The 17,827-nt window shown below is 39.3% G+C and overlaps 1 protein-coding gene across 1 annotated transcript; it reads left to right on the top strand.

Annotated features, from left to right (window-relative positions):
• The first annotated feature begins 590 nt into the window (after positions 1-590).
• Positions 591-16,552, top strand: polr1f (RNA polymerase I subunit F). The gene is made up of 4 exons (XM_048547558.2): positions 591-817; positions 6,463-6,604; positions 8,180-8,382; positions 14,606-16,552. Exons 1-4 carry the CDS (start codon positions 606-608, stop codon positions 15,003-15,005), a joined length of 957 nt encoding a protein of 318 aa, XP_048403515.1. The 5' UTR covers positions 591-605; the 3' UTR covers positions 15,006-16,552.
• The last annotated feature ends 1,275 nt before the right edge of the window (positions 16,553-17,827 follow it).

Genomic DNA, 17,827 nt, shown 5'->3' with positions numbered 1-17,827 from the left:
CATCAGTAACATCAGTAGATTAGACAAAGTGGAATTGTACCTTTTGGAGGAGATTGAAGTGTGATTTAACAGAATTGTTGAAAATCATGAGGTGTTTGAACAGAATAGGTAGAGAGTGAACATTAATGGGAGCATTATAGACTACAGAACACAAACTTTCGATAACTGGTAAAGGAAGCATTCAGGGGAAATGTTTTAATTCAGTTATTAGGGTCTAGAATACACTGGCTGAGACTGTGGTGGAGACAGAATCAAAGGGAATTTTATCTTCATTTTGTTAAAAGGAAAAGTAGAGGGTTAGCAGCACCTGGTGAACTACAGATGGCTCGCTAAGTAACAAAAAAAACACACTGAATGGCCTCCTTCAGCAGTGGAATCATTCCAGGTGGACAGAGAGTACGATTTTAACTCTCGACATGGATGATTTTTAAATCTATTGAGAATTCTGACAGTAAATGTGATAACCACAGTTGCATAAACTTGACCACCTACAGCTCATTCCTCTCCTACTTCCCGTACCAGTTCTGACTGGAAACCAGCACCACCTGGTGGCCGGTGAACCACTTTACGACAGCTCGGCGCCGCTTTACGGCGGCAGCAGCAGCATGGCGAGTTCTGGGCCGGAGGGCCGTGTGGTCTCAGGGGGAGGACAGCAGCTCTCTTTCAGCCAGGCCTGCTCCCTCATCAAGAGCCCGTACTCGTGCCTGGTGCTGGACACCTTCCGAAGGCACATCACCCTGTCTCCAGTCTTCCTTAAGCGGCAGAGATCCGGCATCGAGAAGCAGCTCCGGACAGAGCTACTCCGTTTCTCCGAGAGGTGAGGGGCGCGGAAACAGGCCCTTCGGCCCAGCCCGGCCGTGCCGACCCGCTTTCCCTCAACTAAACCTCCCTGCGTTTGGCCCGTTATCACTCTTAAACTTTCCCTTTTCACGCGTCTGATGTGAGGGTGGGTGCGGGGTGAGACGAGTTGGGTGAGGAGGATGTAGGAGAGGGGCAAGAGGTGGAGGAGAAGAGAGAGGGAGCACTGGGGATTTGGAAAGATTACAGAAGACGGGGGAAGACCGGAGAGGCTGAATGAGAGGGCATCAGTTTCAGAGGGTGGAGGAGGGAACTCACTTAAAAACAAAGGTTTAAACTCCAAACTCATTAGCCCATGGATTTAAAATACAGAATCAATTCTGTATTCCTATTACTCTTACAAACACATTTGAAATCCGGCTTGACCTCTGTAGACCAGAACTCCATGGATCAGCACTCCGAAGCCAGCAAAGGACCCGGTCAGATGATCCAGATTCTCTATCACTCTACCAACTCAATGTCAGAACTGGTTCGCCTTACTTCGCTTCCTTACCCCTCTTCTCTCACCCATCCCAACTGAACTTCCCAAAGCCGTAGCCCAGTTTTTGCTCACCCCAATCTCAACTCTCCCCTTCTGGCAACCTTCTCTTAAACCGAACCCCATCTCTACCCCTATTTTTGCCACTCCCTCCTCCAGTTCTCCTTGCAGAAATTATATTTGCTCAGTTACCTGTTCACCTATATGTAAGTTGATTTATGTGCATGGACACCTGATAGACCCTTTGTGTTGCAGCATTCTGCTCTTTCTTTCCATTTAAGTAGCATTTTTGTCAATGCCAAGGGCAATGAACTTAAATTCCAAAGTATTCTCTTCTATAATTTTGTTAAATTCTGTTTCCTTTTAAAAATGGATAATGTTGCCGCACTTATAAAATAGCTGAGGCTGATCAAATGACTTTCAATAAGTTTCTGAAATACCTACGTTGTATCGTATTTCCACCTAAAACTGACGCACAGTTGCTGGTCACGAGCTGATTTTGTCAAGCCAGCTGTGGACAAAAGAAGTGTCTGTCCTTGTCATGTGGCTGAAATTTGAACTAGCTAACTTGCTTAAATATATAATTCTGGGATTCTAAGTCAGTTGCATGTTGACCTTAAAGGGAGAGCAGAACTTGCAAGTTAAGTTGGCAGCTTGCATCGGATAATCATTAGCTGGAAAAATGCCGAGTCTTTGTCTGGCAGAAGGGAAGATGCTGTTGTTGAAAAACTGTTCACCCTCTCACTTGCCCTCTTTGAGACACTGAACTGCTCAACAGCCAGTGTCGCTCTGCCTGGGCTCTCTGTCCCAGGCTTCCCTAGCTGTGTAAACATTCAGCTTTAGTAGGACCATCACTGCAAGAGTAACCATAGATGTTAATGCAAATAGAACCTACGAATGTTACCCGTGCGTGTGCAGATGCACTCAAGCTTAAAAATCTGTCACCACGTCTAATGGTGCAGATGGAAGTTTTGATGGTCATCTTTGTGTTTGTGTCAATTATTCCATTTGTTGTAGTAACACTGATTTTTATTGTCATATGTACAGAAATATAATGAAAGGCTTTGCTTACCATGACCTGCCCGTCACGCTCGTAAGCAAAGGATGTACAGATCAAAACAACTTAGAGGCATACAGGTTACATTGCAAGCATCATTATTTGAGGCTAGAGTCCATTCAACAGTCTGATAATAGCAGGACAGAAGCTGCTTGTGCGTGTATTCAGGTTTCTGTATCTTCTGCCTGACAGAAGAGGTTGTAGGGGATCATTACCAGGGTGCGATGGGTCTTTGATAATATTGGTCACCCTTCTGCAGCTGTGAGCTGTGTAATTAAAGTCCATGGACGGAAGATTGGCTTCTGTGATGGTCTGGGCCATACATACAACCTTTTGTAGTTTTTTACAGTCCTGGGCAGAGCAGTTGCCATACCAGGCCGTTATGCACCTGGACAGGATGCTTTCTATGGTGCATCTGTAGAATTTAGTGAGGGTATCTAAGGACATGCTAAATTTCCTGAACTGTCTGAAGAAAAAGAGGCATTGTTGTGCCGCCTTGACTGTGGCATTTACATGTTAAGTCCAGGACAGGTTATTGTCACTCCAAGGAACTTGATGCTCTTCACTCTCCACCTCAGTTCCATTGATGTAGATGAAGGTGTGTTCTCCTTTCTTTTTGAAGTAGATGGTCAGTTCTTTAGTTATTGAATGTTAAAAGGAGGTGGTTGGACACTGTCTCGTTGGAGACTTTGGCACTTGTTGCTTATCAGCTTGAACCTGTGGAGTCCAGGTTTAACTGCATGTGAGTATAAACTCATTAGCTGAGGAATAGCAAATAAAACTGAACTTTGAGTAATCATCAGAGATTGTCCTCTCTTCTAATCATAACATTAAGGAAAGGTTATTCGTAAAACAGCTAAAGAACTTGGTCTACTGCTCTGTTGAGTTGGCTTTCAGCATCTACGATTTCCTTCCTTTTGTACTAGACTTCCAACAAATGGACAGTTTTCTCCAATTCCTATTGATGAAATTTTACTTGGGCTACTTGATGCCATGTGTCGTCAAACAGTAACTTGATAAGAAGGATATTGTTTCCTTTACCATCTTACTGTTTATCCATGTTTGGATCAACGCTGAATTGAGCTGAAGAGCCTAATGATCTCGGTGGAACCCAAATTGAGTAGATTATTGTTGACTGTGTACAATGATAGCACAGTCAATATCAGCTTCCATCACATTATGATTGAAAGTAGTTTTATGGACTGCTGATTGGCTGGGAAGTTTACCACCATGTTGGATAGATGCCGGTGTGCTCGCTTTACTGGAACAGTATGGTTATACACACTTGTCCTGGAGCATGACTCTTCAATACTGCAGTCAAAATGTTATTGGCCTTTTGTGTATTGTGCCCTCACTCATCATCTTATTACACGGACTGAGACCACCTAGCTGAAGAATGGCATCCGTGATGATGGGAATCTTAGGAAGAGGCTGAAGTGAATTATCTACTTGGCATATCTATTAAAGATGCTTGTGAATGGTTCATCCTTGTCTTGTGTACTCTTAATGACTCATACATTATTGAGGGTTCGTAGATAGTGTTTTGAAGGTACCAGAACTTATTGACAATAATATGGCATCTTGGGCTTCATTAATAGAGTCATTTTGTATGAAGTTCAGCCTGTACTAAAGCATGGTGACCAGAAATTGTATGCTTTATAAAGATGAGAAGATTCTTGAGAGCAGGCAGTGAGATTTAGCAGAATAGTTCCTGGGGTGAGAAATTTTGGTTACAAGATTAGTTTGGAGAAGCTGAAGTCATTTTGTTTGGAGCAAAGGCAATTGAGAGAATTTTTTGAAGAGTTACAGAATATTATGACAGGTGTAGGTACAGTAGATGAGAGGCTTGCATTAAGTGATGGTAAAATGCTAAGAAAGATGGATTCATGGACAGGAGTTGGAGAGGAAAGTGAGGAAGAATGTTTTTGCGCAGTGAGTGACGCCGATCTGAAATTTGTAGTCTGAGAAAGTGGTAGAATGGTTTCACTGGGAAACTGGCTTTCTTTTCAAGGGCTCAACTTGAAGGGCTCCAAAGATAAAATAGGAGAATGGAATTGTGTTGCTCAAAAGAAAGCTGGTAAGGACTTAATAGTCTCTTTCTTTGTCATAGTTATCAAATGTCTTCTGGAATTCCATATAAATAAGGTTGATTCTGAGAGACTGTTGCAGTTGAAGCTTGTGGAAATGAAGGCAAATTGCTGGCCTACTTAGCAAGCTGGCTGATCAGTTTAAAAACTATAGCACCAATGGTCAAGTTCTCCAGCTACTCTAATGGGCAATATGTGACCAGTGTTGTTTAAGGATCTGTGTTGGAGTTTTTGCTTAACTTAGGTTATCGAAAGCTAAAGTGAAATGTGCTGACAGCTCTATTTTAGGCAGTGTTGATGGAAGTGTAAGATTCCCAAGAAATATTGATAGATTCAGTTGATAGGCAAAACTGGTAAATGCATTTTAATGTGAGTTAATCAACTTCTGATTCATAAAGAACCAAACAAGGTATTTTTTAAATGATGAAAAGCTATAAATAGTGAGATTCAAAGAGGCTTGGTGGGCGCCAGCTGGGTCCATGTCATTTTTGTTTACTTGGCTGCAGTTTAACTTCTGAATTGCAGTGTTGTGTTCAAGACCCATTCCAGAGACTTGAGAACTTAATTTAGCTGCCAGTGTAGCAGAGTATGGAGGGAGGTTCAGACATTTGGATAAGCTTTTGAAGAAACTAGTGTTATTTCTCAACCAATGTCACTAAAACATCTGGCCATTTGTTTCATTGATGACCTGCCTTACAGTAGTGGCACCAATTCCGAAAAACCACTTCATAATGGAGGGGGCCTAGAACATCATTGGATCATTGAAAGCACTCTCTATAAAGGCATTCTTACACTTTCTTTAAACAGTTTTGGAATCCACTGTTGATTTTCCAGTTGGAAAATTAAAAAGTCATGTTTTGATTTATTTTCAGTGTAGACATCACACGAATATCTGCAGCTGGGAAAAAACCCAAAGTGCTATAAAATTGCTCTTATGATCTCTGCTGCATATGTTATAATTAGGTATAAAATTAATTAAAAGGCAGTAATTTGATCTTGGAATCAGAAAATTATTCATGATCATGAGTTTCAGTTTTGTGGTTTTTGATCTCATCTGGAACCCTTAATGAAATGATTGCCTGTAAGGAAACCCATGATTCTATTCTTCACTGTATAATTCACATCAACTTTTAATTAGATGTGGCTTTATGAATAAAGACAGCACTCAGTTTAGCATTAAACTGTCCCAAACAGAAGATCCAGGTGTGATTCCCAGTCTGTATTGAATAAATTGCTTTCAGCAGCAAACAGGATGTTGTTACAATTGGTCCTGTGCTCCTAATCATGAGAGTGAAAGGAATAACATTGCTGCAGAAAACTGGTGTGCGTGTTACAGCGTCCTATGCCATTCACAGTCAAATAGTCAAGCTGCTTTGTGTCTCACCTCATGATGAGTGGTCACTTGAGTGAAATAGCATAGGCCTGCTAGCTCCTGAGAATGAGTACTTGCTCTCGGGAGTATGAAGAGGAAGACAACCTTATCACTGGAAATCACTCCTTTGAGTTGAATGCAACACCTTAACCAGTAGGTGCTTCCAACAATACCATCCTTTGTCCCTAAGGCTGTGTTTAGAGATCTGACCAAAACTGGTGCAGCTGTTTGTCTTGGGAAAATTGAGAGAAAACATCAATTTGATGCGTGAATTGCATCATTTGTAGAAACCAGTTAGTTAGCCTGTTGAGCATGCAGTTCAGGTCTCAGCAAAACATTTTCTAATCATTGAAAGTGGAAAGGTTAAACTTCAAAATCCATCATGTATGCTGCACCTTCACCAATCCTTGTATCTTTTTAATAATAAACATTATTTTAAGAATTGTAGTGGTGTCCATCTAGGTAAAATGTTTATTCTATTTGAAATTTTAATTTTTTTTAAAGATAGCTGCTTCTGCATGTTTGATATCTACAATTATTGTGCATTTTTGCTCTTATCTAAAAAGAATGACTGGAAGAATCATATATAACCTTTTGACATATTTATTAGTCTGCAGGGTGTCCCAATTGCTTTTGATAAAGTGAGATTAATTGGTGAATTGGGTGACATCTATGACGACCAAGGGTATATCCATCTCAATATTGAAGCAGACTTTGTTATCTTCAGGCCTAAAACTGGACAGAAGCTGATGGTAAGTTAATTGGGAAAAGAAATGTGACAAAGGAACGATTTTCAGGCAGTAAGAAAACATAAAGTCTGTAAGGTAATATGGATAGAAGAGGTTTTAAGAGAAACATAATTTAAATTCAGGATATAACAAGGTGTAGAGCTGGATGAACACAGCAGCCCAAGCAGCATCAGAGGAGCAGAAAAGCTGACGTTTTGGGTCTAGACCCTTCAGTTTCCACTATCTCATTTAAATTCAGGAGTTACTGTTAGGGGAAAAAAATGTATGAAACTTTCAGTAGCAAGGCTGAGGATTGACGTGAAAGTAGGTTTTAAGAAATGGGCAAGCAACTGTCAGATTGTCATCAGATGTTTGTGAGTATACAAATTTTGAGACAAAACGGATAGGGTTGTAAATGGTGGGCACAGTTTATGACCTGTAGTGAGTAGTGGAGTATAATTTTGGAATGAGACCTATCAGATATTATGATAATAAAATCTAGACTTTTCTGCTTAAATACTTGCAGATTTAAGATAGAACAACTATTTCAAAGTCTTATCACTCAAATTACTTGTCTCCATCGGAGGATGAAGTCAGTTGAAAAAAAATACAACCATGCAGCTGATGCAGTAAAACGGAGTATTTGGTTTGCCAAATGGGTTTTTCTGTAAACGATTAAACATGTTTTGTAATATTTTGTGAATTGCCGTTTGGTAGATCAGCATTTTACTATCGTGCTCAAAGATGCTTGAACAAAGAGAGCACTTGAATTTTGGCTCAAAATTAATTTAGTAGGTACTGTGCATCTAAAGAGAGTCAAAGTTTGAAGCAGATGCTGTGTTAATTTCACTTACTTCCTAGTGGCTGGTTTAAAAGCACAGTCAAAAGTATATAAACTTTCTGCTGCCTTCACTTCTGATTTCAAAATATTACTGGCATATGTTTCCTAGGAAGTGAACAAGAGTTACTCAAAATTAAAGTTGTGTAAGGGATAATTAGCTTGTTTGGGAAAAGTAGGCATCCATCATGTGCATTTTTATTTATGGCTTGCTAATTTTTCAGAATGTTAACATGGTATTGCTTTTCAACGAATACTGTAAGAATTTTATAAGATTGTTAGTTATAACAAAAAAAAAGTGTTTTTGGCTGAAGAAGGATTTGATAGGAGCAGTTACAGAGATGTAAATGGGTGATATTTGCATTGGTGGGTGCACGGGATCAGAAGCTTGGACAAAGGTGAATTCTTCAACCTCTCCATTATTTATCTGGAGAAAACTGGACCTCAACCAAGACTAGATCTTGACATTTTGTTCAGTTTGTAAGCATGGATATGCTTGTCTTAAAATTTTAAAACAGAACAAGTTATTGTGCCTCACCTTTCATCTTTTCCAGGGACCCGGTAAACTAGGCAGTAGGCTTTCACAAGCTCTGTCAAACTGTTTATGATGCAGTGAATGAGCGTGTGTTTTTAAGCAAAAAATCAAAAGTATTTTATTGATACTTAGAATGTGGGGCTGATAATGCATGTTAATTTTTGTTTATTTTAAAGTAGCCAGAGTTTTTGACATTTCAATAACTTTCTGTCTTGAATTTTTTCAGGGTATTGTGAATAAAGTTGCTCCAAGTCATCTTGGCTGTCTAGTACATGGGTGTTTTAATGCTTCAATACCCAAACCACACAAAGCAAATGGAACTTGGCCAGGCTTTGCAGTAGCAGTGGGCGATAGCTTGAAATTTGAAGTTCTGCAGCTGGATGCTGATGTCGCCGGTGTACTGTGCATTCGAGGACAGTTGCTTTTAAGGTACCAGTACTTACACTTTCTCTAGTGATTAAACTTTATGCCTATTGAATAGGGGCAGTTAGTGCTGTGGAAATTGGCCTACTTTTAAACTGAATTGATTAGAGTTTGCATCTCGCAGTTGTTATTTGGATCACTTGTTGGACTCTGATTCCTTTTGAATGAAAACTGGGAGAATGTCTCCTTTTCGCTATAATTAATGACCTGTTAACATTGTTTCCATTTTTCAAAGTCACAATTTTCTGGAATTTCATTAGGTCATTAAGAAAAGAGAATGAGCATTTGTGTGTGTTTTCTTTTACTGTGGAATTTTATTTTTTTCTCGACAACCGCAATAGTTTAATAGTAAAACTATTAAGTGTGATTATAATTTCATCAGCTCCAAAGCCTATAATTTTATATCACCAAAATTTGATAAAAACAAAATAGCCTAGCTCGATAAAATTCATTTGCCATGTGCTACTTCAGACATTACATTGGTGCATTCACATCTCGCAGCTGCAGTTGAATGCGTTCAGCGTTGTATTAACTCCATGTGGCATTTAAAACATTGCACAGATCAAGATAGATGGATTCAAAAGCTGTTGCCGCTTTCCTAATGATAAGCAGCATACTATTAGTACTGAAAGTCTGAAATAACAGAAATATTGTGGTCAGGCAAAATCTGTAGAAGATAAAAAAAAGGTGACCTTTCAGGTTGAAGAGGAAGAAAGGAGGCAAAAGAGAAGGTTTTGCTTTTTCTCTACTTCCAAAGGAAGGAAAGTGAAGGGAGGAGTTGAGTGTGACTGTGGAGATCACCAGGGTGTCACAGAGGGAATTGTTCCTTCCAACTGTTGGAACAGAAGGGATGGGAAGTGGGACAACCCACTGAAGGTAGTCAAAATGATAGATAGTGACCCAGTGAATGTGAAGCCTGATTGAGTTGAATTTAAAATCAAAATGAACCACATTTTGTGTGTGTGTGCGGGGGGGGTTGGGGCTGTGCGGAGGTGGTGGTTGGGTGGGTATTGGGGGTGATGTTTGTTGGTTGTGGTAGTGAAGAGTCGAAAACAAAAGTAAATCAAATTGAACTGCTACTAATAATAAGACCTCCTCCACCAACCAAAGTGCAGGATAGTTTCTTAGTGGAGCAATAATAAAACATGATATATTGTTCGTACAAATGCAATGTGGAAACTGGGAGAAATATAATCATGACCGCTGTGGGAGCCATTGGTCTTAGTGGATTTCAATACTGGTCGATAGTTTATCTCTAGAAATGGAAACAAGTTGAGGAGGGATACAGAAGAATCAGAAGGTAGAAATTGAAATTTACAATCTCACTGACCTGTCTGTCCTCTGCCCCTGATACTATTCCAATGAAAGAAAACTTGAAGAATGAAGTACATCACTTCATCTTTCTATTAGGCACTTTGTAGCCATTTGGCTTAACACTAAGTTAACAATTTCAAATCATAACCTGCGCTCCCTTGGTTTTTCAGGGATAGTTGTTATCAATGATCATATTACTCTTTCCATACATGTCAAACTTGACAGCCATTTTTAATTTAAATACATACCTCTTTTGTATATCTGATGGCTGTCTCCTCCTTTCTTTGCGCCATCATTCTCCCCTTTTTATCCCCTTCCCCACCTTTCTAATCCCTCCACTACACTGTGAGTATGTTGATCTTTTCAGTTTAAGAATATGTATATGGAATCACTCTATAAATTTCACATGACAGCTTAATCCACACGCCAATACTATGTTAACAATTTAAAATGTCATAACTGGTTAACATATTGATAAGTTTTAATTTACCAAGGTGAGCCAAGTGAATGTGATGCAGTGAAAAACATTTATTTATATCTTTAATGTCCATGGGATGTCCCGAAGTGCTTTATAGTCAATAAATACTTTTAAAATTGTATTGTTGGAAATGGAACCAACCAATTTCCAAAATACTTAACTGTAACAAGAGAAATAACTAAGTAATCTTTCATCAGAGAGGACGATGGGGAGAGGGTTCTGAAATAAATAGGGAGAGAGGGGGAGGCAGACCAAAGATAGATAGAGGAGAAGATAGGTGGAGAGGAGAGTATAGGTGGGGAGGTAGGGAGGGGATAGGTCAGTCCGGGGAGGACGGACAGGTCAAGGACGCGGGATGAGGTTAGTAGGTGGGAAATGGAGGTGCGGCTTGAGGTGGAAGGAGGGGATAGAACAGGTTAGGGAGGCGGGGACAGGCTGCACTGGTGTTGGGATGCAGTGGGGGGAGGGGATGAGCTGGGCTGGTTTTGGGATGCAGTGAGGGAAAGGGAGATTTTGAAGCTTGTGAAGCCCACATTGATACCATTGGGCTGCAGGGTTCCCAAGCGGAATATGAGTTGCTGCTCCTGCAACCTTCGGGTGACATTGATACCATCGGGCTGCAGGGTTCCCCCTCAGCCTTGGGTAACTGTCTGTGCGGAGTTTTCACATTCTCCCTGTGTCTGCGTGGGTTTCCTCCGGGTGCTCTGGTTTCCTCCCACAGTCCAAAATTGTGCAGGCTAGGTGGATTGGCCATGCTAAATTGCCCGGAGTGTTCAGGGGTGTGTGGGTTATAGGGGAATGGGTCTGGGTGGGATGCTTCAAGGGGTGGTGTAGACTTGCTGGGCCAAAGGGCCAGTTTCCACACTGTAGGGAATCTAATCTAATCAAACTCTGAAAATCTCTGTCTGCACTTCTCCTGTCATTCTTCCTTTAAGGTGCTTCTTAAAAATAAATCTTCTTCTTTTACCAAACTTCTTGTCAACCTGTCTTAGGTTACATGGTCTCGTACTTGGATTTAACAGTATTCCTGTGAAGTGCCGTGGGGCTATTTTTAATTAAACATGGATGAATAATTTGTTGTTGAGTAACTCATGCAAACCCTCAGGCTTGTCCTGTCATTCATTTATGAATTGTTGATCTGATTTTGGCCTAATTTCCACTTTCCTACCTTCTACCCGTAACAAATAACTCCTTCCAATACAAAAAACTATCTTTTGTGATCTTTAAGCATTTTCAACGACCCACTCTCCATAGCTGTATAGTTTAGAGATTTCCTGTGGTTCATGACCTTCTGTGAGGAAAGTCCACCTCATCATCATCTTAAATGGGTAACACCAGACTTGCAATTTAGAAGGTGGGATATAATTTCAAATGATAGGCAACATCCTCTCAGCATAATCCCTGTGAAGTCTCCTCAGAACATTGTATGTTTCTGGAAGATTACCTGTTACTGTTCTAAACGCCAGTGCTTATAGGCCAAACATGCTCTGCCTTTCAGCAGACATCCCCTTTATCCCTGGAATCAACCTTGTCTCAAAACTCACTTCACTCCAATGCAGATATTTCCCCCCTTAAAAGAGGAAGACCAAACCTTTCCACATTAATCTGGATGTTTCCCAACAAGCTATGTACAGTTGGATCAAGACATCCCTACTTTTTATAAACAATTCACCTTTTAATAAAACCTAATAATCCATTTGTCTACCTGATTACTTGTGTGTAGAATCATAGAATAGTACAGTATGAGTGAAGACCATTGAGTCCACTAGTCTATGCCATTCTCTGTGACGACAACTCATGTCGTCCCACTCCTGCCTTTTCCTCATTGGTCTGCATTTTTTTCTCTTCAAATCATAATACAATTTTCTTTTGAAAGCCAGCATTGACTCTGCTGCAATCAAACACTGGGTCAGTACATTCTGTTTCCTAGACCTTGTGTAAAAGCGTTTTCCTTCGTCTCACTCTGGATCTTTGTTCAAACACAATAGAATCAATATCCCCTGGCTTCTGATCTTTTCACTATTGGAAAAAGTCTCTTGCCATCTATTCTGTCTAGATCCTGAATAATTTTGAACATCTTTATCAATTTCCTTTCAGCCTCCTCTTCTATAAGGAGAACAGTTCCAGTTTCACCCGTGCAACAACATAAGTTAGTTCTGCACCAGCTGAAATACTATTGTGTCCTCTCTAAAGCGCACTGCCCAGAATTTGACTTAATTGTCCAGTTGGAAGCTGAACCAATTTTATCAATGCTCATCATGACTTCATGCTTTGGTATTCTATGCCACTACTTCTAAAGTCTGGGATCCTGCATGACATTAAATTTTTATCGATGTGTTCTTCTACCTTCAGTAATTTATGTATACATCACACTCAAGTCCTTTGGTTCCTGCATTCCCTTCAGAATTGTGTAACTTAATTTATACTGTGTCTCTCCTCTTCCTACTAGAATGAATTAATATTCCATTCCACCAGATGTTCTGTGTACTCTTGGAATTTATCGCTATCCTCACTGTTCACAACACTTCTAAGTGTTTATTCATTGCAGATTTTAAAATTGTGGTCCACACCCAAATCTGGGTCATGGATACAGAGCAGGGAAAATAATTCTGCTTACCAAGCCTTCTGCGAAATCCACTATACACCATGTACCAGTTAGGCTAAAACTCAATAAAATTAGTTAAAGGTGATTTGCCTTTAACAGATCTTTGCTGGATTTCTTTGATCGCACCTTTTTTCCAAGTGACTGTTCATTTTGTCCTAGGTTTATTTCTTTTAAAAGTTTTTCAACCACATGAGATTAAATTTACTGATCTGTTTGAAAAGGATGGAACATTGCAATTCTCCAATTGCTGACACTGCACCCCCCCCCCCCCAAAAAAAAATCTGAGGAAGATCTTTCCACCCTTCCTTTTCCTTGTATTTTTGGATTTAGCTGATGTGGTTCCGATGGTTTATCATCATCTAAGTGCAGCCACCCTTTCTGATACCACTTGTCTCACTTGTCTTTCTCAATTTGTAGTCCATCAAGTGTCCTAATTACTACCTCTATCTTTATCACTTGGGCAGCACCTTCCTTGATAAAGGAAAGTACAAACTACTCATTCAGCACATCACCTGTGCCCTTTTTCCTGATATTCAAATCCACTTATTGGACCCAAATTGATCTTGCTTTTACCAACTATTAATTGATTTTGTAAGCCATGCAACACCTGGATCCTCTTATGTTTGCTTTCAGTCTCTATTTGACTGTTTTTGCATGTTTTTTAACTTTATGTATTCAGCCTGGTTTTCATCTACATGATCAACTTGATGTGAGTCATATGCACTGTTTTCCTGTTTTTTTTTAAAAGTATCCCTTTTACCACTCAAGAAGCTCTGACTTTTTTCTATTTTTCTTTAAAGTAATGTACCTTGACTGCAGCTGAAGTATCTCCAGTTTGAGTAAACACTTTGGCTGTCATAAACAGTAACATCCAGCAACCTTTCTGCTACAGCATTCTGTTGTCTCTCTCCATTTCTTGTTTTGCACGCTGTTCTTCCTGCCAAAGTGGATAACCACTCGCTTGCTACATTATAATCAGTTAACCTCTCTGTATTCTGTAAACTTTCCATCTTCCACAAATTTGTTCTTCTTCTCCCCTACCCCCCATCTTTGTATGATCATCTACATTGTGTCCCTTCATCCAAGTTATTAACATAGTGCAATTTACATTTTAAATTCAATGTCTGTTAACTACTTTAAGATATACTGACCAGGGATTGAAGAGTGAAACTAGTTATACTGCAGTACTAATAATCCAGAAAGCAAAATTTTAGAATTTTAATTGTTTTATCTTACAGAAATGTTTTTTTTACTAGAAACTTGTGGTCATGAAGCTGTGATGTTGTTAGAAAAGTCCAGTTGATTTATTAATGGCCCTGACCTTTGCACGACTCTCTACTGCCCTCTGAAGTTGTACCAACTGTACTTCCTGTACCAAGTTCTTAGTGCTTATCAATATAAGCAGTAGGTTGCTGGTTTTGCGTCCAGAGAATGAATTTAATGAGGAACAAACTCTTTCTTTCATTGCCACTTGGAAAAATTGCACTCTGAAGGATACAATCTGTTATACACCGGGCGCAAAAGATCCTTAACATAAAGCTAGAAAGTTCATAACCCAGTAGACTTAATCTATTACGCTGTTGATTTGTTATTGGCTCAGTTGCTTACTAATTTAACATATGGAAACTATTATTGCTGATTTATTCAGGTTTTCTATTTATTTCAAGAGTACTCAATATGTAGACATGCACCTTGCTCATCATGAGACAAAGCCAATGAGAGTCAGAAACATAAGTTTACTTTTTGACATGTGACTGAATTATCAAAAAAGAAAAATGTTCATTGTACTGAACTATTTGTCTGCTTTAGTAATATGTTATTTTATACCCCAGATTGCAAGCAACATGTGTGGATTCAGAAGGACCACTAGAAAATAATGGTGCAGAACAAAATGATGGGATAGTACGCAAGAAGAAAAAGAAAAAGAAGAAAGATGAAAAATGGGACCAAGAAGTGGAAGAGACTGTGAATTATGAGATTTTAGACAAGAGTTGTCATGAAGATCAAATGGAAAAAGCTGAAATAATTTTAGAAAGTAAGAAACACAAAAAGAAAAAGCGGAAGACCGGAGAATTAAATGTAGACACTGAAATCCATGGACGAGATGACAGTGATTACTTCAGTGACAAAACAGTTAAGAAAAAGAAGAGAAAATTGTCTGAGGGTGTTTCAGAACATACCAGTTATGCACAAGAAGCAAAACGCAAAAAAAAAATTGAAAAATATATATAACTATATGTACAGAGTTCAAAAATTCCTTTAGTGCCTTGAAGATTCCCCTTATTTTTCATTTTTATTTTGTGATTCACTTATTGTTGTATCATTCTCTTTGGCAATTTTGAAGAAAGTATAAACTTGTTCTATAAAAGGTATTGATTTATGTTGCTTCGGTGATGTTTGTATTACAAATAAAAGAGCGTTTGGCTCCAAAGATAGAGTGAAATGTAAAAGGGATTATCCGATGGAATTTTTATAGATATTGGTTTCTTAATGACAGATTATTAAACAGCAGCTATGTATACTTATGGTGCTGCTGCAGATTGCATTATTTCTACATTTTACAGTTATCTAAATGCTGTTGTAAATTTGTGATCTGCAAAAGCATTTTAAAATTAATTATTTTACCATCCATATATTTTCCTCTTTGAAAATTCACTCTGAGGTTGCTTTTGTTTGCTGGCAACTTTTTAAATTCTGTATAGTCATTTTGAACTAACTACAACATTGAATGGAGCAGCTTGTCAGTGTTAAAATGCATAATTGGGGAATTGCAGAAGACTGGCACAGTACTTTCTGCATTCCAACTTTTAAATATGCCCGTAACGGCCAGTTTAAAATTTTAATGCATAGAGCGGAGAAAAAGTTACTAATTAACAGTGAAACTTTATCATAACAGATTGCATGGATTGATGCCTATTCCTCAATTTTTATATTTGTGAATTTTTAAACTTACAGTAAAGTCAGTGTTGATTGGCTGTTTTCTGTCTGATTAGTCATGAACTGCGTGGTTTTTACTCAAAGACAAACCAAGAATTACTTGCAATTTGTGGAAATAGATCAGATGGAAAGACCACGTTTTATTTTTCTGTAGTGGTGACAACCATTTTTAAAAAAACCAGTTACCTGGCGCTCATTGTAACTGCTTTTTACACAGCTGCTTAGAGCAGTAATGGAAGCCCAGTTTTCAGTCAAACTGGAGCCAAAGTGAGTGAATCAGAGCTTTGGCTGACAACGAGTAACTGGCCTGTTGGCTAATGACTAGTTATTGACGCCAGATACCTTTTACCTACCAACAACTGTGACTGACTTTCCAACAGCTAAACGTTTTGGGGTTGTGAATGTTTGTTTTGTTTTGGCAGAAATCGTTAGACCTCTGGCGGAGGGTGAACTTGTTTTGCTTTGCACTGAAAAGCATCTCAAACCTGAATAAAGCATAGCTTACCCTCAGCAGTTGCAGTGAACTGTGGCTCTTAACCAGTAAACCAGAGACTCTTAAGTGTGTAACCCCTTGTTCGGTGCAGCTACACTGTACTTTATACAAGTAAGTGAATATATTTGGAGATTGAAAATAAAAGAGCAGAATGAGCCAAAAGATTGTCTCAGCACACCCTTTGAAGAAGGACCATTGAACTGCCCTCTACCTCTGCCCGTAACACCCATGTTTCTGTATCTCTGTATGTACAGAGAAAATTTATAAGTTCTAATATAGTAGCTTTATGCCAACAGTTTATAGTTGTAAACTTGTCAGAATCTGTAATTTGTAATAAATAGTTGTTCTTAAACACAGCAACTGTTCCATGCTCTATGTCGATCTTGGTCTAAAAGACATTAAGTTGGGCTATCGTGTGTACTTTTGATTAGATTACCTACAGTGTGGAAACAGGCCCTTTGGCCCAACAAGTCCACACCGCCCCTTGGAACATCCCACCCAGACCCATCCCCCTATAACCCCCACACCCCTGAACACTACGGGCAATTTAGCAAGACCAATCCACCTAACCTGCACATCTTTGGTCTGTGGGAGGAAACCAGAGCACCAACGGGGAGAATGTGCAAACTCCGCACAGACAGTTACCCAAGGCTGGAATTGAACCTGGGTCCCTGGTGCTGTGAGGCTGCAGTGCTAACCACTGAGCCACGACAGATCTTTAACGTTAACTCTTTTGTGATGACTCCAGGCATAGTGGGGTTTGATTTCCAGTGTGCTGCCTGGTGAGGGTGTATTGCAGAGTAATGTGCTGTAGAAAAAAAAATGGACAATACCGTAGCTGGTATATTTTTGTATGGTCTTGAATGTTTTGAGGCCCTTATAATATCAAGAATAGTATGATTTTTTTTGTTCCCAGCATTCTTATAGTTATGGTGTAAACATGTATGAGCTAATCACTGAAGTTTGCCAGCATTGTCATGCATTTATGGCTGTACTCCAGACCAAAGATTTAGTGGTGTTATTTGTTTCTCATGCTGTGAGAGACAAATGACCACAAAGGAAAATTGAGTACCTTAATTTTGGTAATTGTATTAGCTAATATCATTGAGACAGTCATCCAGAGATCCACACTACACTCTGGAAACATGGATTCAAATACCACTAACAGCTGGTGGGATTTAAATTTGATAAATAAAAACGTGGATTTGAGCAATGCCCTTAGTGATGATGACTATGAAACTTTCAATTTTTGCAAAATCCCATCTTGTTCACTCACATTGTTTGGGGAAGGAGCTTTGCTGTCTTTATTCCGTCTGGTCTATATGTAATTCCAAGCCCACAGCAATCTGGTTGATCCCTAATTGCCCCCTGAAATGACCTAGTAAGCCATTGCGTTCAAAGTCCATTGGGAATGGGTAACAGATGCCTGCCTTGCTAGTGACACCCACATACCATGAAATAATGTGTCAGCATCCAAGTGAAATTAATCATAAATTACTGCCACTCTCAAATAGAAAAGAATATGTTTGACTTGAAAATATATGCATTGCTGGGACTTTCATTTTTTTTTGCTGTTAGAATACACAGCTTTTCCATAAATTGAATAAGTGATAGTGAGTTGAGC

This window comes from Stegostoma tigrinum, chromosome 2 (assembly GCF_030684315.1).
Source record: "Stegostoma tigrinum isolate sSteTig4 chromosome 2, sSteTig4.hap1, whole genome shotgun sequence".
NCBI lineage: Eukaryota > Metazoa > Chordata > Chondrichthyes > Orectolobiformes > Stegostomatidae > Stegostoma > Stegostoma tigrinum.
The sequence above is the reverse complement of the archived record's forward strand: the minus strand, read 5'-3'. Positions and strand labels throughout refer to the sequence as shown.